Raw genomic sequence first — 26361 nt, 5'->3', positions numbered from 1 at the left:
CAGTCACAGCTTCCTATCCTGTGCCCTGAACACTACAGAAACAAGACAGATTGATAACTTCGCTATGAGGAAAGGCTAAAGTGGCTAAACTCTGGAATGCGTTGCCAGAGAATGTGAAGAAAATCAGTTAGCTTAGTAGGGTTTAAAAAAAGTTTGGATAATTTCTTAAAAGAGAAGTTCATAGCCATTACTGGGATGGCTTAGGGAAATCCACTGCTTATTCCTAGGATCACCAGCATAAAATCTGTTTTACTTGTTGGGATCTAGCTAGGTACTTGGGACCTGGGTTGGCCACTGCTGGAAACAGGATAATGGGCTTGATGGACCTTTGGTCTGTCCCAGTATGGCAAGTCTTATGTCCTGAATGGCCCATTCACAGCCTAGACCTGAATTCGACAGAATATCTGTGGCAAGATTTGAAAGCTGCTGCTCACAAATCCTCAGCTAGTCCGCTAAGAAAAATGGGCACAAGCTGCAAAGTTCATACTTATTTTAAATGACTCATGTCTGTTATTGCTGCAAAAGGAACTTAACCGTTGCGCCAACGAGGTAAAGACTTATGTGATCAAGATTTTTTTGCTTTAATATTCTTCTTATTTTTAAAAAAAATATTTCTAGAATTGTTCTAGAAGCTATTGCGAAGATCAGTGAAAGTCCTACTTCTAATATATTTTGAATTTTATTTTTAACCCTTTCAGGACCAAGGGACATATTTGTCCCATAACTTTAAAATCCTATAAATTTTGATTGGGATAGTCTACAGTTCTAAATTTGATATGTACGGATTCCATATGATACTGCCTTTATGTAAACAAACTGGTTCCGACATTCATTCATTAGCGTCGTTGCCAGATGGACGAGAAGATTCACTTGCCACACTGTCCATAAGCCAGAAGTGTGATTTTTTTAAATAAAAATAACGATATTTCACAAAAAAAAATCAATTTTTTGGCATCTGCAAGCCCTTTTTACCATAAAAATGTCGTCAAAACCACAAAAATTGGCCTACGATCCTTATGGTCCTGAAAGGGTTAAGACAGCAGAATGTGAAAAATGTACAAGGGTACATAGCTGCAGAAAAAGATGCCTAGCCAGCAGAAGAAAGGAGGCACTGATGCCCCTGAAAGTAATCCTATAATAAAGCAATACCTGTGCGATGGCTCTTCTTACCAATCCTGAACTGTATTGACTTCCCATTCAGTACATCAGAAAGGCAGTCCACAGTCCACTGCAGTGCTGGCCAATCAGAAACCATGTTATAGAAGACTGCAGGCTGTTGAAGACGCATCACAATGTCTTTGGCTTCTTCAGGAGTAAATGGTTTGGCATTTTTACCTACAGATAAACATACAGCTATAAATTTTGCATCATAAATGTGCATTCTAGATACGTTTTTTTTTCTTCTTCTGTTTATTAACCACTCTTTCGACATACACTTAGGGCTCCTTTTACTAAGCTGCGTTAGCGTTTTTAGCGCACACAGCATTTTAGCGTGCACTAAACCCACACTACGTGGCTAGAACCAACGCCAGCTCAATGCTGGCGTTAAGGTCTAGCGTGCGGGGCAATTTAGCGCGTGCTATTCCGCGCATTAAAACCCTAATGCGGCTTAGTAAAAGGAGCCCTTAGCTAAGAACAGAGAAATACTTCCGCCTTGCCCCCAGAATTTTACTCGGCCAATTTTGCACACAAGATTTATTCTGATACCAGGATTTGCAGCTTAAGCAATTTTTCTCAACATATATAATCTTTGCATACAATTTCATGCTGTTTATGGATTTTCTCTCCAAAACCTATTTGATTTTGGTCCCGCAGTTTCCTCCTCTCATTTGGGCTTTCACCTCAATTGGAAAGACAGTTGGATCTGGTAATATAACTACACAACGGCCAAAAAAGAGGGCTACGAATTCTAAAATAATTAGCCCTGCCTTTTATCAAGCTGCACTGCCAAGCAGGGTGAGCTAAATGCCAAGCCGCCCCGAAGGATTAGAATTCACAACTCGGCATTTAATTAGCACTGGTTGGCAGTACGGCTTTATAAAAGGGAGTTAAGATTAATGCAGAATGAATTTTCTGATTAACGAAGTCTCGCAAACTTTCTGGCCGGCGGCACACTAAATCCAGTGGCCCGGCCGGAAGGCACCCGGAAGTGCACGGACATCGACGTGATGACATCACGTACATGCGTGATGTCATCGTGTTGATGTCCACGAAAGCGCGGAGGCCCGTCTAGCTGCGACCCGCTTTGGTGGAGGGATCCGGGAGGAGAGACGCCGGCCAGGAGGAGAGTCATCTGCGCCGGCAGACTTTCTGCAGGACGTGCCTCTCGCCGCGAGAGGCACCTCCCTTTAGGCAGTCAGCCGGTATGGATGATTTTCCTCCTGAAATGTCAGGAGGCACATAGTTTGCGATAAACTGGATTCATTTAAAACATTTTAGTCTAGGTTTTGATTAATATTTGTTTTTATTTATGCTCATTTATTTTAACATCTGCAGATGTTTTTGTTTTGGTTGGGTGCTTGCTTTGACAGCACATATACTAAAAAGAGAATTGCTTTGGTTGGAAGTCTTTTGTGTTTCTTTTTAATCGGCTGCAGTCCACTTTGATTGGCCAATGCTTAAAAAGAAACATTATGGGGTCCTTTTATCAAGCCGCGCTAGCGGGGTTAGCATGTCGGACATTTCATCACGCGCTAACCCCCATGGCTGGCTAAAAAATTAACGCCTGCTCGATGCAGTTGTTAGTGGCTAGCGCGGCAGGCGGTATTACGTGCGTTAAACCCCTACCGCAGCTTGATAAAAGGACCCCTATGTATCATACTCCGCCTGCTGGTAGATGGACACAACCCACTCAACCAGATTCATCTGCTGCTGAAGACAAGGAAGGACAGAATATACATTTCTCATTTAAATTAAGTCCTTTATTTCATGGCCATCTGTGATCCAGTCTTTGTAGTATGAAAGAAACAATAAAAGACACCATCTAAACCAGAGGTGCCCACACTTTTTTGGCTTGCGAGCTACTTTTAAAATGACCAAGTCAAAATGATCTACCAACAATAAAATTTTAAAAAACACAAAGTAGAGAAAATGTTAATTATCATTTATATTCCAGGGGTTTTTCAAGGAGGTCAAGGCAGATGACTTTATGCAATGTCACCTCAGTAACAACTATACTAAACCACAATAGCAGTTTTTAGCGCAGGGAGCTGCGCTGAATGCCCACGCTTTAGGCTCCCTGCGCTAAAAACCGCTATTGTGGTTTAGTAAAAGGGGGGCCATAGTGCAAAATATAGACAGCAGATATAAATTCAGACACATTTTGATCACTAAATTGAAAATAAAATCATATTTCCTACCTTGTTTGGGGATTTCATGAGTCTCTGGTTGCACTTTCTTCTTCTGATTGTGCATCCAATCTTTCTTCCCTTCTTTCAGCCTTTATGCTTCCTCTCCTCCAGACCTCATTCCCTCCCCCAACTTTTTCTTCCTCTCTCCCTGCCCTTTCTTTCTCCCTGCCTCCCTTTCTCTTTTTTCTCTCTTCATGACCCCTTTCTTTTTTTCTGTTTCCCTTCTTTCCTTCTGTCTCCGTGCCTGCCCCCTTTCTTTCTTTCTCCCTACCTTCCACCAAGCCACTGTTACCACCATCGGGGAACAGGCCCCCAAGCCGCCGCCACCGCTGCCATCGGGTAACAGGCCCCAAAGCCGCCACCACCGCCGCACCAAGCTTTGTCTGCTTCCCTGCGGGGCCGACCAGCATTCCTCTCCCCGACATCAATTTTGCCGTCGGAGAGGAAGTTCCGCCCAGCCAGGCAGCGATTGACTGGCCTGAACTTCCTCTCTGACGGCAGAATTTACGTCGGGGAGAGGATGGCTGATCGGCCCGGTAGATTGCCAAGGCAAAGTGAGTCTGATTGACTCACTTTGCCCTGGTGATCTACCGGTCGATCGCGATCAACCTATTGGGCACCCCTGGTCTACGATGACACCTAGATCTTTTTCTTGGGTACTAACCCCTAACGTGTACCCAGAAAAACATGCAACGATTGCGGATGGTACAAAATGTAGCGGTCAAGCTGATTTTTAGGTTAAAGAAATATAACCACATGACACCCCTTTACTGGGCGTTGCATTGGTTACCAGTGGAGGCACGTGTGAAATTCAAACTTGGTTGCTTTTGTTTTAAGGCTCTATTTGGTTTGACTCCCAAATATATAAATGAGCTTTTTTCTTATACAACTAATAGACATAAAAGAAGCTCACATTTGAATTTTGTTCCCCCGTCTGTTAAAGGATGTAAAGTTTAAACTTAAAAAAAAAAACCATTAGCATCTTCTTTCATACCAGGCAGCAACATGGGGCAAAGAGTTAGATCAACTGCTTAGGCTTATTGAAATTTATGGGGAATTTAGAAAACATTTAAAAACACATCTGTTTTTGAAATATTTAAGTAGTTAATTTGTAAAATTTTATTATGCAATAATCAGATCTTTTAGGGTTTTTTATGCATTGGTTTTAATTTTCTAATTCGCTTCAATTCTATTGTATTTTAAACGATGTACAGCGGTACCTCGGTTTACGAGTGCACCGGTTTGCGAGTGTTTTGCAAGACAAGCAAAACATTTGCAAAATCGGTGCCTCGGAAACCTTGAGCATACTCAGATGCTCAAGGCCCAGCAGACGAGGAGGCCAATCTTCGGGGTGCCCAGATGAGGGTAAGAAGTGGCAGGGGGGGTGCCCAATCGTGTCAGGGGGGTGCCCGATCGTTTCGGGGGGGGGGGGTGCCTGATCGTGGCGGGGGGGTGCCAGATCGCGTCGGGGGGGGGGGGGGCAACGCATAAAAAGCGAGTTTCCATTATTTCCTATTGGGAAACTCGCTTTGATAAACGAACATTTTGGATTATGAGCATGCTCCTGGAACAGATTATGCTCGTAATCCAAGGTACCACTGTATTTGTAAATGATGTAAACCACATAGAACTTCATGGCTTTGCAGTACGTATATAAATAAATTGTTATTATTATTACCCCGGCATCCAGTAACTATGATTTGGATTACTCTTCCCAATGTGCATCACTTTGAATTTATCCACATTAAATTTCATCTGCCATTTGGATGCCCAATCTTTCAAAACAAAAAGGCTCTCCACTGCCAAAAAGAAAGATGAAGATATGAGAATATCTACAGAGAGATAATAAAGAACCAAAATTCAGATCCGCTTCTAAAGACAGCAGGTGGATAACAATTGACATACACATCTCGGGAGGAAAAAAGTGGGGGAAAAAAATAAGCCAACTGCAGGACAAGTGTTTAATATAAATTTTCCCGACAACAGCAACGACTGCTCAAAGAGTACGTGAATCACAGATTTCAAACTTACTCCCTCTTTTCGGCTGCGCTAACGGCCCCGAAGCCCATAGAGATTTAAAGGGCTTCGGGACTGTTGCCGTGCGGCTTTGTAAAAGAGGCCGTTAGTGCTCAGTTGATGGGAGATTTATATGCACTACTGGAATTGACAAGCTGAAGTACTGGCAAGCTTGAATAATAATAATAACTTTATTTTTGTATACTGCAGTACCATAACAGTTCAGAGCGGTTAACAGAGTAAGAGACTGTACACAGACAGCGATGTTACAAACAAGTCAATCAGCTTAGCTTAGCAAGTCGGGAGCAGTCAGGAAATCCGGAGGCATGTCGGAGATTCAAGGCAGGGTTACAAGGCAGGGAGGGAGTCAGAGAAATTTATCAAATTTAGCTGGTCTACAATAATTTTCTCATAAAGAGATCTTAAGAGAAAAAGAGTTAAAAAAATAAAAAATCCCAAAACAAAGCAGCCCTCTTAAGCTGCCATTAAATCAGACCTGGGCAACTCCGGTCCTCGAGGGCCGGAATCCAATCGGGTTTTCAGGATTTCCCCAATGAATGTGCATGAGATCTATTTGCATGCACTGCTTTCAATGCATATTCACTGTGGAAATCCTGAAAACCCAACTGGATTCCGGCCCTCGAGGACCGGAGTTGCCCAGGTCTGCATTAAATGGATACAACCACAGGTCATAACCACCATTGGCTCCTCACTGTACCCTCTTGTAAACTTAATTGATACAGCATTTGTGCAGGCAGAATTATAGCACTACAGAATCTTAGATGACATCAATTTTTTTTCCTTTTCTAACACTTATGAGGGTGTCAGGTCAAAAGCGCGCCAGGACAAAGGTGCGAGCAGACAACTGAGCGCAGCGCGGAAGCGTGCGCCGAAGAAAAAGACTGTTTTTAGGAGCTACGACGGGGAGTGTGGGGGGGGAACCCCCCACTTTACTTAATACAGATCGCGCTGCGTTGTGGGGGGTTTGGGGGGTTGTAACCCCCCACATTTTACTGAAAACTTCACTTTTTCCCTGTTTTTAGGGAAAAAGTTACGTTTTCACTAAAATGTGGGGGGTTACAACCCCCCAAACCCCCCACAACGCCGCCGCGATATGTATTAAGTAAAGTGGGGGGGGGGGGGCTCCCCAACAAAAACCCCCGTCGCAGCCCCTAAAAACAGTCTTTTTCTTCGGCGCGCACCTCCATCTTGCACCCAGTTGTCGGCGCGCACCTTTGTCTTCCGCGTTACTGTCTATGAACCCTTATGAGAAGCACTCTTGCCAATTATACAGGGAAAGACATGCAAGTACGAAATATTTAAAAAACATAACCCACACACAAGATAATTGGGGGGCATGGAAACAGATGAAATTTGGTATCCTGCCCATAGTATTCTGCATTCCGCCCAATAACGAAAAGGAAGGTCCCCCTAGCTGTCACTATTCACAGTGGAATTTTCACAGCAGCAAACCTGTCTACGAGCCTGACAAATGACACGCTAAACAAGACAGGGATACCATTAATTTTCAGCGTTGTTAAATTTGCTATTGTGTGAAAAGAAAAGAAAAAAAAAAAAAATGTCACAAAGGCACTGAACAAATGACAGCCAGAGTACCATGTGTGTCAACAACAATTGGAGAGCTAGAGAGGCTGTCAAAGATGCAGACACCTGGACTGGGACGTTATTAAGGAGGAGGAGAAATTGATACAGAAAGTGGAGGTAGAAACCCACAGCGATGCATCCTGCAGAATCAGAAGCACAAACTGCGAAGCCTGAGGAATCAATATGGACAGCATAAGAACCTGTAGTTACCGCCACGCCGTGACAATTATATCATGGGGAGAGATGGATGAACCGTTCTTTAGGCGAATAATCATTCCTCTTTATGAGAGATCACTGAAGCACCATGCAATCGGCAGATTTGAAAAGCGTAGACAGGTTTCTGCTGCAATACTTCAGCCTTTCTTCTAAGTTTACAATTTATTGGTTATTTATATACCGCCTATTAATGGAGGTTGCCTAAACAGTGTTTACATTCAGGTACTCAAGCATTTTTCTCTATCTGTCCCAGCAGGCTGGGATAACGGAGGATTAAATGACTTGCCCAGGATCACAAGGGGCAGCGCTGGGCTTAAACCCACAACCTCAGGGTGCTGAGGCTGTAGCTCTAATCCAGTGTATCGCACACTGTGTGCTGCCCGAGACTCCATGTGTGCCGCGAGACGCTGAGGAGGAAGAGAGGCGCCAGTGCCGGCTGACTGCCTACAGGACGTGCCTCTCGCAGCGAGAGGCACATCCCATAGGCAGTCAGACGGCGAAGGTGCCTCTCCTCTCCAAGCCTGTTCCTTTCCAGCACCTCCCACGGGTGGCTCAGGGGCACCGTCTGGAGGGTCTTCGTGCATGCGCAGACACCGACGTCCACGCGCTTCTGGATGCCCTCGAGCCGCGGCCACCGCGTTTAATGCGCCGAAGCTTCGCAAAGTTTGCGAGGCACTGCTCTAACCACTAGGCCACTCTTCCCTCCTTCAGGACTTTACCTAACTCAATGAATTGCACGTCCTAAAGTTAAAACTTAATTTCTCTCACTTCTTTTAGTGTGCGTAGCCAGGCTACATGTAAATGAATATGTGGAATAAAAGGCAGAAAAAAAAAAAATTTGTGGCCGTCCGATAATCACTGGTGAAAAACTTCCCACCGATTCCAGTAAAATGTCCCGTTATCTGCACAACTAGCCCCTTGCGGCACCAGTTTTTTGTCACTATTTACCAAAAAGTCCAACCGGACAGAGAACCCATGGGTAGAAAACAGGACAAAAGGAAGTGGGACCGAGTGACCCCCCCGATGCAGGCGTTCCTCAGACGCCGAAACACAGTGCTGTGTCGGGTCCACAGCTTCTGCTTGTGTCCTTTTACGATATAAACAAGTTGGTTTCACATCAGTGTTCTACAGTGGCGTGTTCATTGTCCGTTCCCACTTCCTTTTGTAGTACTTTGTCAGCATTCATCAGCCATCAAACCCCACAATATTTTACTGCGTCAGGGAAAAGGTTCAACCGGTATTAGTTACCTCAAAGCCTGAATAACTCATGTCAGACTACAAGACCTCACGCCTCAGGCAATAGCACTCGGCGTGTGTTTTCTAATAAATGACATGCCTGTTTTGCGCAATGATGCCAAAATCTATCTTCTCATTGTTTCAATATCTTCTCGCTGAACTTAGCAAGTGCCCTATGCTCGACTACAGTCGGCTTTTCAAGACATCCCTCATGAATATGCATGGGACAGATTTACTTGCCGGTCACCTCTATTATATTCATGAGGGATATCTTGAAAACCAGACTGGCTGGGGGCACCCCAGGACAGGTTTAAGAATCACGGTTCTACAGTGTATAGAATAGCATTTCCCAACCCAATTTTAGAGGCACATTTAACCAGTCGTCTAGAACATAAGAACATAAGACTTGCCGCTGCTGGGTCAGACCGGTGGTCCATCGTGCCCAGCAGTCCGCTCACGCGGCAGCCCTCTGGTCAAAGACCAGCGCCCTAACTGAGACTAGCCCTACCAACGCACGTTCTTGTTCATCAGAAACTTGTCTAACTTTGTCTTGAATCCTTGGAGGGTGTTTTCCCCTATAACAGCCTCTGGAAGAGCGTTCCAGCTTTCTACCACTCTCTGGGTGAAGAAGAACTTCCTTATGTTTGTACGGAATCTATCCCCTTTTAGCTTTAGAGAGTGCCCTCTCGTTCTCCCTACCTTGGAGAGGGTGAACAACCTGTCTTTATCTACTAAGTCTATCCCCTTCAGTACCTTGAATGTTTCGATCATGTCCCCTTTCAATCTCCTCTGTTCGAGGGAGAAGAGGCCCAGTTTCTCTAATCTTTCGCTGTACAGCAGCTCCTCCAGCCCCTTAACCATCTTAGTCGCTCTTCTCTGGACCCTATCGAGTAGTACCGTGTCCTTCTTCATGTATGGCGACCAGTGCTGGACGCAGTACTCCAGGTGAGGGCGCACCGTGGCCCGGTACAGTGGCATGATAACCTTCTCTGATCTGTTCGTGATCCCCTTCTTTATCATTCTTAGCATTCTGTTTGCCCTTTTTGCTGCCGCCGCACATTGTATGGACGGCTTCATCAACTTGTATCTCACAATAAATACACATAAGAAATTTTCCATACACTAGATATCCATTATATTAAAAACTCAACTACTTAGTCATGCTTATAGGACAGGATTGAAATTCATTGTTACACTGTGTAATGCTCTGCTTCTTGAGAACAACATACAAATCTGATTTTCAGGATATCCAAAATATGCAAACTACCGTATATACTGGAATATAAACTGAGAATTTTAGGCCAAAAAAATGGCCCAAAAATGGGGGTCTTGGTTTATATTCAGATCAGCACTGCCCTCCCCCCTCCTTAACCTGTTGCAGGCCTTTGCCAGGCCTGCAGTAAGACCTGGTGGTCCAGCAGTGGGCTGGGACAAGAGCTATCCCTCCCATCTCCTGCCCCAGCCAACTTTAACAATTTTTATCTCACTCCCCCCCCCCGCCCCCCGGTACCTTTTAAATCCCTGGTGGTCCAGCCCTGACCAAATTTAAACAACTTTTATCTCCCTCCCGCCCCCTCCACATACCTGTTAAGTCCTTGAAGGTCCAGCGGTGAACCGTGGCAGAAGCAACCTTCTTTCGCTCCTGCCCGTGCAGAGCTGCTAGTTAACTGGCTGCTGGGAGTTCTCGCCTCATGCATATTTAAATGTCTCTATCATATCTCCCCTCTTCCACATTTCCTCCAAAATACACACGTCTGTCTATATACAATACACCTTATGATGAAGGCCACCAACCATTTTAATAACCTTCCTATGGACTAACTCCATCCTGTTTATATCTTTTTGAATGTGCAGTCTCCACAAAATTCTAAATGAGGTCTCACCGGTCTTATACAGCGGCATCAGTACCTCCTTTCTCCTACTGGCCATACCTCTCCCTATGCACCCTAGCATCTTTCTAGCTTTCATAGTCATCTTTCAGACTGTTTGGCCACCTTTAGATCATCACATACTATCACGTACAAGCCCCGCTCCTCTTTTGTGCACAAAAGGTTTTCATCATCCCATCCCCCCTAAACTGTACTGTTCCATCAGGATTTTGCAGACCAAATGCATGATCTTGCATTTCTTAGACCATTCTTCAAGATTCGTTAGGTCCTTCCTCATGTTATTCACACTATCAGGGGAATCTGCTCTATTGTAGATTTTGGTATCATTAACAAAGAGCCCTTCAGCAATATCACTTACAAAAATATTAAAAAGAACAGGCCCAAGAACAGAACCTTGAGGCACACCACTGGTAACATCCCTTTCCTTAGAGCAATCTCCATTGACCACTACCCTCTGTTGTCTTCTACTCAACCAGTTCCTGACAAGTGACAGTTACTTGTCACTTTGGGGCCATCCTGAGGGAACACATTTTATTTATTAGACGTCTGTATGGAACATTGTCAAAGGCTTTGCTAAAATCTAAATACAACACATCTAGCGCACTCCTTCTATCCAATTCTCTGGTCACCCAGTCAAAGAAATTGATCAGATTTGTCTGATAAGACCTGCCTCTATATATGTACCGTTTAAGTTGTAAAAAAAATTTTTCCAGCTTTTCTTTTTGGGACAGAGGGTTGTGTTGGGAAAACTGTTTCCATCTTTCTTGTTTTTGTTTTTTTCATTAGACTAAACACATTTATGATGGTCTTCTCAGCACTAATTTTCCATTATGCATACTTATGTAATCTATTGCATTATTGTTTGTATCTATTAATGCTTATATTAGTTTCAATTAATGATCCATTTTGGATCAGACTTATGTCCAGAATAAACTAAATTTAAGTTGATTAACGGTCTGCATCTCTCTCCCAGCTCTCCAAACCTGTCTTTGTGGCTGGCAGTGCTATAGACATGCTGCCTCCAGTTGGCCCACAGTCTTCCCTCTGCTGCTGCCCGCCTCCTCCGATGCAACTTCACATTTCTGGCAGGTGAGACATGACAGAGAGGAAGGCTCCCAGCTGTAGTATGCGGCGGTCAAGCTAATTTTTGGGTTGAAGAAGTTCGATCACGTAACACCTTCCTACCAACTTCTGCACTGGCTGCCGATGGAGGCACGTGCAAAGTTTAAGTTTGGATGTTTTTGCTCTAAGGTACTATTCGGTTTAACCCCTAAATATATAACTGATCTTTTCTTTTTCTCAACCAACAGACATAAGAGAAGTTCACACTTGAATTTTGTTTCTCCACCGGTTAGAGGATGTAAAATTAAAAGACATCATCAACATCTTTTCTCACATCAGGCAGCATTATGGGATAAAGATCTGGAACAATTACTTATGCTTACTAATACTTATGGGGAATTTAGGAGACACCTAAAAACATATCTGGTCCTGAAGTATTTAGGTAACTGATCTGTACTATCTTACTCCACAATAACTGATCTCTAGAGCTGTTAATCACTAGCTTTTAACTTTGTTAATTCTACTCAATTTGTAGCATCTTTTAATCATTGTAAACCGCATAGAACTTTACAGTCCTGCGGTATATAAACTGTTATTATTATTATTTAGCACTGCTGGCCACAAAGGCAAGTCTGAAAAGTTCTTGGAAGGAAGTGTGCGGAGGGGAAAGGTCATTTTATGTGATTAATCTTGCAATTCAAAATTTTAAGCATAATAAATTGAACAATTGTAATTTTTAAAATCGATGTGCTACCCAAAATTAAGCCCTATACATAAAGTTATGTATATGTTGGAATTTTTCTCTCTCTCTTTTTTTTTTTTTTTAGGTTTTAAAATGTTTATTTTTACTTTATTTACAAAAAAAAATGTTTTTTTAACAGTTTCTTGAAACTACTGTGTTTCCCCGAAAATAAGACAGTGTCATATTAATTTTGGGTTCAAAAACTCACTAGGGCTTATTTTTGGGGATGTCTTATTTTTTTCATGTACAACAATCATCTCTCCCTTCCTCTCCTCTACCCCAATTCTTCTTTTCTTTCTCCCCCCCCCTGTGCAGCATCATTCCTCCCCTCTCACCCATCCCCTTGTGCACCACCAACCCTCCCATCGTGAGACTGACATACCTCTGCTCCGAGGCATCCTAAAGCAGCAGGGGTTGCTGAATTGACGAGTCTAATTTTTCCACCACTAATGACAGGGATGGAGTCAGGGAGTTTCGAGGACATTCGGGGGGGGGGGCTTCGGGGGTCTATGTTGGAATTTTTTTGCAAACCTAAACACCATTCGTCTAAAGATAAACTGCAGATATTTGCATATGCATAAGCTCCTGTCCTTACAACAGCTGAAACTAATTTGATGTCACAGTATTAAGAGCGGTCTAGCTAAAAACATCTATAGAAGAATCACTCATGAACTTGCAGCATCTTTGGAACATACTTCGACTGCTGAGGCTCTTCAGTTCCCTTTAGAAAGGATAATTTGCCGTTTAAACTTCAAGAGGCTCAACCTTCAAACGTGTACTTAACGAACGACATTAGCAAACTGTTTTTCTGCATCAGAAGCAAGAAAGTTTCAGGCCCAAACCTACCAGAAAAAAAGACTAATAAATGGCTAGTCCCGCATAGAGCACATTTATTAAATCAACAAGGGTAATAAATGAGCTGTAATCTGACAAGCTTAACTCAAGTTCATTTCTTGAATCTAATTAAATAATGCAGCACAGATGTTTCTTATTGTTTAGTTATTTCACTGCCATTATATTTCAAAATAATTAGTTGCTGATTGAATAGCAAGTGAGCTTAAACTTTAGAAAGGTTTAATGAGTGAAGGCCGAGCTGCAAATGATCAGTGCTACATTGCCGGGGGGTAAATTTGGAAAGCTGCTTCTAAGGCCTCCTTTTACTAAGCTGCACTAGCGTTTTTAGCGCGCACTAACCCCGCGCTAAACAAAAAATACTAACACCGGCTCTATGGAGGCGTTAGCGTGTAGCGTGCGCTAAAACCACTAGAAAACCAAGAAAAAACTCTGTGGAGTGACGATGTTCCTAAATGGACTTTATTTGAAAGTGTCAAAGTTCCAAAGGTCCACTGAAATCATCCACATAAAATAATTCCATCCACATAAAAATAAATCATCCACATAAGAGCTTTAAAGGACCTAGTCCGCTAGGGATACAGGACCCAACACGGTCCGCGTTTCGACAAAAAGTCTTCTTCACGGGTCCCTGGGGGTCCTATAAAGATGAGTACATGGGCCTTTTCATTGCAAATGCAAGCAGTGTCTCACTTCCGGCTCACCACACAATTGTTTCCCACGTACTCACCTTTATAGGACCCCCAGGGACCCCTGAAGAAGACTTTTTGTCAAAACGCGGACTGTGTTGGATCCTGTATCCCTAGCAGACTAGGTCCTTTAAGGCTCTTATGTGGATGATTTATTTTTATGTGGATGGAATTATTTTATGGGGATGATTTCAGTGTACCTTTGGAACTTTGACACTTTCAAATAAAGTCCATTTAGGAACATCGTCACTCCACAGAGGTTTTTTTGGGTTTTCTCTAAAACCACTAGCACAGCTTAGTAAAAGGAGTCCTAAGTTTGCTTATGGTATTTAGGACAGCATGGAATAAAAAAAAGGGATCTAGCAAACAGGGTGAGAAGTAGCACACTGCTGCAGTCAGGGGTCCTGATTCTTTAGCTCTATAGCAGGGGTCAGGAACCTTTTTGGCTGAGAGAGTCATAAACACGACATATTTTAAAATGTAATTCCTTGAGAGCCATATAATATGTTTAAAACTAAATGCAAGTAAATGTGTGCATTTTATGTAAGACCAACATTTTTAAAGTACAATAAGTCTCTGAATTCTTTTTAATAACGTTGTTATGCTGTTGCTAACCAATGATGAATAAAGTAGTTCTTACCATTAATGCAACTTCTGGTGCTGCACGGTTTTGCTGATGGCTTTGTAGTCTGGTTGATACGTGATGAGGTTAAGTTTCATGCAGGCGTTGAGTCTTCCATCATTTAAACGTGATCGTAGGTTGGTCTTAATGTTCTTTAGATGTGAGTAAGACTGCTCACATGCATACGTAGAGCCAAACATTGTCAGTACAGCAATACTCACGCTGCAGTGTGTGGTATGTGACGGGAAGCGCGTTCCAAGTTTTGACAATCAGCTGGTCTGCGTGTTGAAGTTTTTTCATTTCTCCCCACTTGTGTTTGCTCGCCAACTCTGCTTGCTGTCGTGCAAGTCTTTCCAAATCTTCATTCAGTGACTTGAACTTATTCACCCACATGTCTGAGGCCTTCAGGTCCGCAGCTTGGAGCTCAAAATCTCCGACGGAGACACCGGGGATGTAACTCAGGTCGGCGCTGTCCACCGCACACTCGTGTGGATGGGTGATGAACTTAAAAAGACGAGCGCGCTCATGAAATTCTCCAAAGCGCGCTCTGAATGACTGCAGGAGATTAGATGTGAAGCCCGCTAGCTGCTGAAGATCAAGATGTTGAGCAGGGTCACTTGCTGTGCATGCATCTTTAAACTCTCCCAGTTTTTCAAAGTGTAGTAAACGACCTGTTTCAATGTCGGCGATGAAGATGGCCGCCGCTGTCCCCCGTCCTGGCTTCAGATCCGATCCGGCTCTGTGTCGGCGGCTCCCGCTTCCGGGTGACCGGCAGAATGTCCCCGATGGTTTGGGTAGGTCTGCTCGGGTGTCCTCTGCTGCAGAGCACGTCTTGGAGAAGATTTTTCTCCACTGCAGCAGAGGAGCTCGTAGTGTGTGCAGCCGCTCTCCTTGGCTCCGCCCCCGGAAGTCAAGAGTGTCACGTTGGCAACAAGCCAGATGCAGCCATCAAAAGAGCCACATCTGGCTCACGAGCCATATGTTCCTGACCCCTGTTCTATAGCATAGTCTCTTGTCAATTTATTTGTGTGAACCCATTTAGCAGACATGCAGACTTGACTTTATCTTGCTTTACTAACAGGAACTTATTAAGGCAGATAATAAACCACTACACACATGTCAGGCTAGAAATGGCTTTCCATTTGGCAAAAAGCACACGTGGAATTTTTTATAGATATAAAATATTTCCACTTGTGATTTTTATATAAGCCTCATATTGTGGGTTAGTGGTATACTGTATATTAAATAACTTATTACTAATGTTGGTAGCTTGTTTCCATTTGGCAAACATTTCTGTAGTTAGCACCGTACAATTCAGATTGGCTAGAACTTGCACCTGCAAGATAACATTGTCTAGTTGAAATACCACTTAAAAGAATGAGGAGACTTCTGAAAAAATTAATAAGGCATGGGACAGGAGGAAATGTTTTTGTTGTGGATTAAGGCTAAATGCCATTTCTCTCAGTGGAGGAAGGTGAATAGTAGAGTGCCACAGGACTTTGTACTGGGACTGATGCCATTTAATATATTTATAAATGAACTGGAAATGGGAATGATGAGGGAGGTGATTAGATTTGCAAATCGCACAAAACTATTCAAAAATTGTTAAAACATGCAGACAGACTGAAAAATTGCAGGAAGACCTTAGGAAATTGGAAGGCTAGGCATCCAAGTAACAGATGAAATTTAATGTGGACATATGCAAAGTAAAGCACATTGAAATAGAAAATCCAAATCATAAGTTAACTGATATTAGATTTCTCCTTAGGAGTCAGCACCTAAGAAAAAGATCTTGGTGTTACCATGACCAGTTTGCTAAAGTCTTCTGTCCAGTGTGCAGCAGCAGCCAATAAAAGCAAACAAAAAGGGACTGGCTCTTAGAGGTATTTCACACTCTTGTTACATGCTTTTATTAGTTCCTGTTTGGATTACAGTAATTCAGTTTATGCCGGCTTCCCCCATTTCAGTTACGCTGACTATAGACATTACAAAATTCCATAATCAGAATGCTTTCTAAGGCCCGTCGCTATGATTCAGTTACTCCTTTTTAAAAAAATAATTACACTAGTTACCCACACAATATAGAATCTGGTTTAAAATCCTTCTTTTGACCCACAAAACACCATGTTTGAGCAGTTTTGCATAGGGGTATCTTCCTTCACAAGCTCTTCGGCCTCTTGATTCTGAGTGATTAACTTTCCCTTCATCCAGGTCCGCACATATTGAATCCAAGTAAAAAGCTGCATTCTTTTTCTAGCGCCTAGTCTCAGGAACAATCTGATAGTGCACTTGAAGTCAAAATGATCTATTAAGAATTTTAAAAAGAAACTGCAAGTCACATTATTTTCAACTAGTCTTTAAGCCTGTTATATTAACGGGTGCTAGAATAGATGTGTGTGTGTCTTTCTTTCTTTCTGTCTCTTTCCTCGGCTGACCACCACCACCCCTTGCCTGCTCTCCCTGTCCAGCAGTAGCCCTTCTCCCTTCCTTTTACCTTCCCCCTGTCCAGCAGCACCTCTTCCCTGCTCCCCCTGTCCAGCAGTAGCCCTTCTCCCTTCCTTTTACCTTCCCCCTGTCAAGCAGAAGCCCTTCTCCCTTCGTTTTACCTCTCCCCTATCCAGCAGCACCCCTTCACTGCTCCCCCCCTGTCCAGCAGCAGCCCTTCTCCCTTCATTTTACCTTCCCCCTGTCCAGCAGCACCTCTTCTCTGCTCCCCCTGTCCTGCAGCAGCCCTTCTCCCTTCGTTTTACCTTCCCCCTGTCCAGCAGAAGTCCTTCTCCCTTCGTTTTACCTCCCCCCTATCCAGCAGCACCCCTTCACTGCTCCCCCTGTCCAGCAGCAGCCCTGCTCCCTTCATTTTACTTCCCCCCCTGTCCAGCAGCACCTCTTCCCTGCTCCTCCTGTCCAGAAGTAGCCCTTCTCCCTTCATTTTACCTTTTACCCGGTTTTTGTGGTGGTCTGCAGTGGTTTCGGGGTTGCAGTGTCATGGAAGAAAGGCAATGTTTAAACCGCCACAGGCTCCTACTGATGGGGAAACTGCCGCACGCTCTACTGCGCATGAGGAAACCACCGAACAAAACAGTCGCACTCTACTCCTTCTGCCCCATGTGCTGCAAGCCGCCCCATGCGCATCAAATCGAATTCGGCACGGAAGCAGAAATCATGGCGGCAGGGATCACGCCGTTTCAACAGAGCATGCGCGGGTAAGGGTTTCATTATAGAGGATTCGTTTTTAATCTTGTTCCCTGTTGATGGCTGGTCCTGCATGTTGGCACAGAGGTCTTATCGTACTCAGTAGCTGATCTTTTCAATCTTCCCTGCCCCATCTTTCCCTTTTACCATTTAGTTATATTAGTGTATGTTCTTTCTTGTTATGATGATATTTTGCATATTGATTATGTTTTGATTTATGGTTTTCCTTTGGGTTTTTTTTTTTAATTGAAATATAGAATTTTGTTTTACCATAGCAGGTTTCAACCCTGTCTCCAGTCAATACACAAATATCCTATACGCTATGAGGCATTTGAGAGATTTTATGGCATCCAACTTTCTCGTACCAAGTTATGATTCCATGCAGTGTCATTATGTGCTATTTAATAAGATTTGCAATGACATACATAAGCCAGGAGTGCCTTGTTCCATGAAGGCACACTAATTATAGTGCTAAAATTTCCACTAACACACATTATATTATACACTTCCCCCTCCATATTCGTGGGGGTTAGGGGCAGAGCCGCGCGCAAATATTAAAAAACCATTCTCTCCTTCACAAAGAGTCTATTCACAAGGAAAGCAGAGAGTTTTTGTTGCTGTCACTGATGTAACACCAGAATATGGACATTATATTTTCTATCTTGAGTTGTAAGTGAAACATCATACTTCTGTCCTGTAATCATTGTTGGGTGAGCTTTACTGGTTGGTGTGGGAATGCTCTGTGTGAATAATTATAATTAATTATAGTCAACATGATCTACATTAAAACTTGTTTATAATGAAATTAAATTTAAATGGTAATTTTAGCGAGCGGCTGAAACTAACTGGGGTTGGAATATAATGAGAAATGGCCAATCAACAGAGCCTGATGGCCAACTGGAGCTGCGTTTACATTTCTACTGCAGAAGCTAACTGCTTGCTGTCTTCTCACTGATTGTCACTGGATTCACTGGAGCAGTAAGGGAACTTCAGTAGGGAAGCAGACAGAACTTGGCTGCAACAGCAGAAACTGAGTGCGCTTCTTCATGGACGGAAAGAAGCTGCACAGAATACTTTTAAATCCCCAAACTAGGTACGTGATGGCATTTAAACATCACCATTAGATTTCTTATGGTGAGGTGCCATTCTTGCAATATGACCCCTTATATCTGCGCAGTTTATATGCATGACTGGCCTCAAGCTGGGGAGGGCAAAGGTCGCCACAACCACTTCAGCCAGCTCAACTTTTCCAAGCATTTGCAGAAATACAACATAAATCAGAATCGATACTGCTATCATATAGAAAGCAAAAACAAAAACTTAATACATCTAATCTAATCTAATCTAATCCTTAGGTTTGTATACCGCATCATCTCCACGTTGGTAGAGCTCGACGCGGTTTACAGTAGGAGAAATAGGAAGGAACTACAACAGAGGGTTAGAGGTAGAAGTGTGAAGAAAATTTAGAGGACTTGGGATTCCTAAGTTGGAGGGAGACTTACATTTTTTGAGAAAAGCCAGGTTTTCAGATGTTTGCGGAAAACTTGGAGAGAGCTCAAGTTCCGAAGAGGGGAGGTAAGGTTGTTCCAGGGCTCAGTGATTTTGAAGTGGAGGGAGGTCCCTAGCTTTCCTGTGTGGGAAATGCCTTTTAGCGAGGGGAAGGATAGTTTTAATTTGTGGGAGGATCTGGTGGTATTAGGGTTTGAGGAATTCCAAGAAAGAGGGATAAAGGGAGGGAGGATACCATATAGGATTTTGAAAGTTAAACAGGCGCATTTATAGTGGACCCTGGCGATTATCGGAAGCCAGTGGAGCTTGGCCAGGAGCGGGGAGACATTGTCAAATTTACTTTTAGCGAAGATGAGCTTGGCTGTGGCATTCTGAATCCGTTGGAGTCTGTGGAGGTTTTTCTTAGTTAGGCTTAAGTAGATAGAGTTGCAATAGTCCAATTTGGAGAGGATGATGGATTGGACGAGGGTAAAATGTTTTTGATGGAAACAGGATCTAACTTTCCTCAGCATGTGAAGGCTGAAAAAGCATTTTTTTTTTACCAAGGATTGGAGGTGGTCATTGAAGGACAATGTGGAATCAATGATGATGCCCAAGACCTTGCTTGAGAACTCAAGCTGCAGAGAGAAGGCTAAAGGCCTTCTAAGGGTCTTTCAAAAAAGCTAAAGACCAAAATGTCAAATTTTGAGCTCTCCACTCTCTTCCCAACATCACAAGGCCTGGGAAAAAGGAATGATGACACTCGCTCAGATACTTCAAATGCAATTTGTAAGTCTGGATTCACTGAGCCTTTTCTCCTGCTCTGTGCCTATTGGGTGTGGGCAGCAGAAGAGAGGGAGGGAAACGGAGAAAGTCAGGCCCATAGTCATTAATATTTTAACAGTGAAAAATGAGAGAAATTCATTAGGAAGCGATTACTAATCTCTCAGCAATAGTTGCATTCTGCTGATTAAATATTAAGTCATTATTTCCTGTAGCATTTTCATTTGCCTGTATTCATCTTGCAGTCTATATCACTATTTATAGGAACCTCTATTCCAGACAAAGGAGAACCCAGTCCCCTTTCTCCTACCCCCCTTATAAAGGAACTAAGCGCAAAAAGATGTACGACAACCTACTAGCAACACATGCAGCTAAATTGGACCCCTCCATCACCAACCTACTGACAGCTTCAACTGACCTCAAAGCTTTTCGAAAAGAAATCAAAACCATACTATTCAAGAAATTTAACCTAATTTCCTAACCCCACTCTTCTCCCCTCTCTCCCCTTCTTAGGATCCTCCCTTCAAAATGTGATTTAGACCTAATGCCTTTAACTGTATTCCTCTTCCTAAAAACGTCCAGCTATCGTTAAGATGTATTAGGCCCAACGCCGTTAATTGTATTCCTATTCCTGGAAATGTCCAGTTATCTTTTTGTTGTAATCCGCTTAGAACTGCAAGGTACAGGCGGAATAGAAGTCATTAATGTAATGTAATGTAATGTAATGTATTGTTCCTTCCTTTCATCATTTTAAAAAACATAAAATGAAGGCTGATAGACGTCTGGTAGAATCAAGAAATTGGTCTAACATTCAGCAGCATAATTGAGAAGTTTCAAACCTTGAAAATAGCACTTGATTACTTCTCTTCCTATAAGCGGTTTTCCTGATGACGGGAAGTTTTTAAAGTTCCTTTCTCCACTTTATGCACAGAGAAAAAGACCCATTGAAAATATTTATAGCTCAAGCCTTACCCAGCTGTTTTCTCTGCAAGATCTTGAAAATTGCCAAGAAAACAATTCTCAGATGTTTTGAAAGAGGAGCATGTCACTCATAAGGAACCGGAGAAACCTGATGTTTTAAACATAGTAATCCAGTCATATTAGGGGGGGGAGAGGGGGGAGAGGAACTGTCAATCAAAGGACAGAAAGCTCTCATGACTAAGAACTAAAGACTGCTATTCTGAAACCTGTATCAGGAATATTTTCATAAAACTATGCATTTTCTGGTTTCACTTCAGAACAAAATTCGAGGTTCATTTATTTGATAAACTGCCTATGTTCCAAGCCATTAAACTAAGTTACGACAATAACAAAAACGATTAAAATAAAAATTAAAAATACAATCCAGAACAAGAACAATTCATCAGTTCATTGTGCTCAATCAAACCCCAGGAGAATAATAGCCCTCCATGAATCAATCAAGTCAAGTATGAAAAGCAACCTGAAATAAATGCATTTTCAACAAACTTTAAATGTGGATAAAGAACTAGAGAATAACACGGGGACAAATTTGTCCCTGTCCCAGCAGGAACTCAATTTCCCCCTTCCATCCCCGTGTGTTTCGTCGCTGTCCCTGTCCCATTCCTGTAAGCTCTGCCTTAACTGCACAAGCCTCAAACACGTATGATGAGGACAGAGCTTAGGCATTGGTGGAATGAGGCATTATGACATCACAATCTGAGCTCTGGAATGTTGCTCCTTATGATTTTAAAGTGTTTGAGGCTTGTGCAAACGAGGACAGAGCTTAGGCATTGGTGGAATGAGGCATTATGACATCACAATCTGAGCTCTGGAATGTTGCTCCTTATGATTTTAAAGTGTTTGAGGCTTGTGCAAACGAGGACAGAGCTTAGGCATTGGTGGAATGAGGCATTATGACATCACAATCTGAGCTCTGGAATGTTGCTCCTTATGATTTTAAAGTGTTTGAGGCTTGTGCAAACGAGGACAGAGCTTAGGCATTGGTGGAATGAGGCATTATGACATCACAATCTGAGCTCTGGAATGTTGCTCCTTATGATTTTAAAGTGTTTGAGGCTTGTGCAGATGAGGACCGAGCTTGCAGGAATGGGGCAGGGACAAGAAAAGAACTCACCGGTATGGGAAAATGAGTTCCCGTGGAGACAGGGAAAAATTTGTCCCCGTGTCATTCTCTATAAAGAACCTTCTATCCTCATTGCTAAAGCAAGAAAATTCAATAACATACCACTTTATACATTGAATGTAAGAATTGCCACAATATCCAGCATCCAACTGTAGTCAATCCAGGTTACAGGTACCTACAGAATTCCAAGAAGCAGAAAGATTCCATGCTACCGACCCAAGGGATAAATAGTGGCTTTCCTTTATCTACCTTAATAGTAGGTTATAGACTTTCCCTCCAGGAACTTACCAAAACATATTTTAAACCCAGGTATGTTAACTGCTTTTATCACATCCTCTGGCAATGAGTTCCAGAGCTTTGTTGAGTGAAAACATATTTTATTTTACTTGTTTTAAAAGTATTACCATATGACTTCAAGGAGCGTCCCCCTAGTCTTTGTATTTTGTTTGAAAGAGTACAAACCAATTCATGTTTACCTGTTCTACTCCACTCAGGATTATGTTATTTATTTTAAAATTTTGTAGACCTCTAGCGAAACTGCATAAATGAACCCAATCCGACTTACAATGCATTCCGAAAAGCAATAAAAACCGCCCTATTCGACAAATTCATTGACTAAAACAGACCACCCTTAAACGAAAACAACCCCCCCCCCCCCGTAATCACTATTCAATCTCTCAGGAAGCTCCATTTTTTTCATGTATTCTTTACCCATGGAACTTAAATTAATATGTAACTTGTTTATGTAACTTTTCTATTTTAGGCTCCTTATCATTCGCTGACTGTCCAGCCTTCTTCCAATGTGAACCGCCTAGAAGTCGCCTGACTATGGCGGTATAGAAAAATAAAGTTATTATTATTATCCCACCCCCCCTCAGTCATGTCTTCTCCAAGCTGAAGAGACCTAACCACTTAAACCTCTCATATGAGCAGCTCCACACGTGGTTCTCCTCTGTACTTTAACACTGAATTGCAGTTCTGTTCCCTCTTACCTTGTGTATTAGTCGGTCTGTAAGTCTATTTGTCTAACCCATTATTTTAAATTTTAAATTGTATGTCTAAATATATGTTTATATTTTTATCAATTTTGTACCTCGCTTAGTAAAACTAAATAAGCGATTTATCAAACTAAAATAAAACTTGAAACTTAATCATTTTAGTTGTCTGTCTTTGAAACTTTTTCAGTTTCACTATATATCGCTCTTAACATGCAGCAAACAGAATTGCACCCAATACTTGAGGTAAGGTTGCACCCTGAAGGAATAAGGAGAGGCATTGTAAATTTTCTTGTTTTCTGTTCTTTTACTAATAATTCCAGACATTCTGTTTGCTTTTCTGGCTGTCACCACACACTGAGCAGGCGATTTCAACATATTGTCCAGAGAAGAGCGACTAAAATGGTTAAGGGGCTGGAAGAGTTGCCATACAGTGAGAGATTAGAGAAACTGGGCTTCTTCTCCCTTAAAAAGAGGAGACTGAGAGGGGACATGATTGAAACATTCAAGATAATGAGGGGAATAGACTTAGTAGATAAGGGCAGGTTGTTCACCCTCTCCAAGGTAGGGAGAACGAGAGGGCACTCACTAAAGTTAAAAGGGGATAGATTCCGTACAAAGATAAGGAAGTTCTTCACCAAGAGAGTGGTAGAAAACTGGAACGCTCTTCCGGAGGCTATTATAGGGGGAAACACCCTCTAGGGCACAGGTGTCAAAGTCGGTCCTCGAGGGCCAGAATCCAGTCGGGTTTTCAGGATTTCCCCAATGAATCTGCATGAGATCTATTTGCATGCACTGCCTTCAATGCATATTCATTGGGGAAATCCAGAAAACCCGACTGGATTCCGGCCCTCGAGGAGGGACTTTGACACCCCTGCTCTAGGGATTCAAGACAAAGTTAGACAAGTTCCTGTTGAACCAGAACGTATGCAGGTAAGGATAATAATAATAACAATAACTTTATTCTTCTATACCGCCATAGTCGTGAGACTTCTAGGCAGTTTACATTGAAGAGAGTTGGACAGTCAGCGAGTTATAATATGCAGAGATAAGAGAAATACAGCATGCAGAATCTTTAAAAAGGTAGCAAAATACGATATACAGATAGTTTAACAGATGTGAGAAATGTCAGACTTATATGCAGGAGTGGACATGTTTGAAATATTTGAAATTGATTTAGAGTTTTGTGTAGATATTTTTTAGGTGATATTTCTGTCGAATAAGGCAGTTTTTATAGCTTTTCTAAAGGCGACAGAGGTCAGTCTTGCTCCATTAATATAGTTGTCTAACCAGTGTTGTTGTTTGTTTGCTTGGTACATAAAAGTTCTATCCAGGAAGGTTTTGTATTTGCAGCCGGTAATGCTTGGGTATGCAAATAGATTGCTGTTTCTGGTTTGTCTTGTAGGACTGTATAGAACGAAGTGAGGTAGCAGGTATATAGGAGCTAGTCCCCAGGGTATGTAGGAGCTAGTCTCAGGGCACTGGTCTTTGACCTAAGGGCCACTGCGGGAGCGGACTGCTGGGCGCGATGAACCACTGATCTGACCCAGCAGCAGAAGTTATGTTCTTATGAAACCCAGATCTGTTTCTTGGGTGGCAACAGCTACTGCGAAATCTAGCATCAAGTAGCAAAGGTAGAGATTATTCTTCCCAATGTGCATCACTTTGCACTTGTCCACATTAAATTTCATCTTCCATTTGAATTCCTAGTTTTCCGCTTTCCAAAGGTTCCTCCTGCAATTTCTCAGCCTGTAAGTGATTTAACTTGGATTAGAACATAAGAAGTTGTCTCTGCTGGGTCAGACCAGAGGTCCATCGCGCCCAGCAGTCCGCACCTGCGGCTGCCCATCAGGCCCATGACCTGTACGGTGATCTTTGTCTGAACCTGTAAATCCCCCTTGGTCTCTATCTATACTCTCTCTATATCCCATCTCTACCTCTATCTGTATCCCTCAATCCCCCTATCTTTCAGGAATTTATCCAATCCAGTCTTCACGACGGAGGACACAACCAACATTCCGGATCCCGAAGAGATCGTAAATGGAGATCAGGAGGATAAGCTGGTCCAACTAGAGGTAAGCCAAGAGGATGTCCTCAGGCAGATAGACAGGCTAAAGAGCGACAAATCGCCATGTCCGGACGGCATTCACCCAAGGGTACTCAAGGAACTAAGGAAAGAAATAGCAGAGCCACTTCGACAAATATGCAACCTATCCTTAAAAACTGGAGAGATCCCGGAGGACTGGAAAATAGCAAATGTTACGCCCATCTTCAAGAAGGGTTTAAGGGGTGACCCAGGAAATTACAGGCCGGTGAGCTTGACCTCGGTCCTGGGAAAGATGATGGAAGCGCTGATTAAGGACATCATCTGTGAACACATCGAAAACAATTGACAGCTTAAGTCGAGTCAGCATGGGGGGGGGGGTAAACAGCCAGGTGGATAAAGGGGAATCCATAGACATCATTTACCTTGACTTTCAAAAAGCCTTCGACAAGGTGCCACACGAAAGACTGCTTAAGAAGCTATGGAACCACGGGGTGCAAGGGGAGGTCCACCGATGGATCAAAAACTGGCTGGCAGACAGGAAGCAGAGGGTTGAAGTAAAGGGACATTACTCAGACTGGCAATGGGTTACAAACGGAGTGCCGCAGGGGTCGGTGCTGGGACCGCTCCTGTTCAATATATTTATTAACGACCTGGAGGCGGTAACAAAATGTGAGGTCATCAAATTTGCGGATGACACCAAACTATACAGCAGGGTTAAAACCACGGAAGACTGCGAAGATCTCCAAAAGGATCTGACGACACTGGAAGAGTAGGCCAAAAAGTGGCAAATGAGCTTCAACATAGGCAAATGCAAGGTCATGCATGTAGGGAAAAAGAACCCGATGTTCACTTACAAAATGGGTTATCACTGCTAGGGGTAAGTAACCTTGAAAGATACCTGGGAGTGATGGTAGACATGACATTGAAGGCGTCGACACAGTGCGCCACAGCCTCAAGGAAAGCAAACAAAATGCTAGGTATCATTAAGAAGGGCATCACGACCAGGACGAAGGAAGTCATCCTGCCACTGTATCGCGCAATGGTGCGCCCGCATCTGGAGCACTGTGTCCAGTACTGGTCGCCGTACCTCAAGAAGGACATGGCAGTACTTGAGGGAGTCCAGAGAAGAGCAACTAAGCTGATAAACGGTATGGAAAACCTCTCATATACTGACAGACTAAAAAAGCTGGGGCTGTTCTCCCTGGAGAAGCGGAGACTTAGAGGAGACATGATAGAAACCTTCAAGATCCTGAAGGGCATAGAAAGAGTAGACAGGGACAGATTTTTCAAATTATGGGGAACCACAAGTACAAGGGGACACTCGTAGAAATTGAAAGGGGATAGGTTTAAAACAAAAGCTAGGAAGTACTTTTTCACCCAGAGGGTGGTGGATACATGGAACACGCTTCCGGAGGCTGTGATAAGCAGGAGCACGTTATAGGGCTTCAAAGAAGGTTTGGATAGGTTCCTAGA

At 43.0% G+C, this 26361-nt stretch overlaps 1 protein-coding gene across 4 annotated transcripts in view; it reads right to left on the bottom strand.

Annotated features, from left to right (window-relative positions):
* Positions 1-26361, bottom strand: part of HSPBAP1 (HSPB1 associated protein 1) — a 116417-nt gene that overhangs the window by 68117 nt on the left and 21939 nt on the right. For 2 of the 4 annotated variants that reach the window (XM_033944635.1, XM_033944633.1), the window contains exon 2: positions 1150-1335. In XM_033944635.1, coding sequence (XP_033800526.1) covers positions 1150-1335 — 186 coding nt within the window. Of the gene's footprint in view, positions 1-1149; positions 1336-12811; positions 12925-26361 lie in introns of those variants that run through there. The other 2 variants (XM_033944636.1, XM_033944634.1) reach the window with 2 other exon arrangements.

The sequence above is a fragment of the Geotrypetes seraphini genome, chromosome 5 (genome assembly GCF_902459505.1).
Source record: "Geotrypetes seraphini chromosome 5, aGeoSer1.1, whole genome shotgun sequence".
NCBI lineage: Eukaryota > Metazoa > Chordata > Amphibia > Gymnophiona > Dermophiidae > Geotrypetes > Geotrypetes seraphini.
The sequence above is the reverse complement of the archived record's forward strand: the minus strand, read 5'-3'. Positions and strand labels throughout refer to the sequence as shown.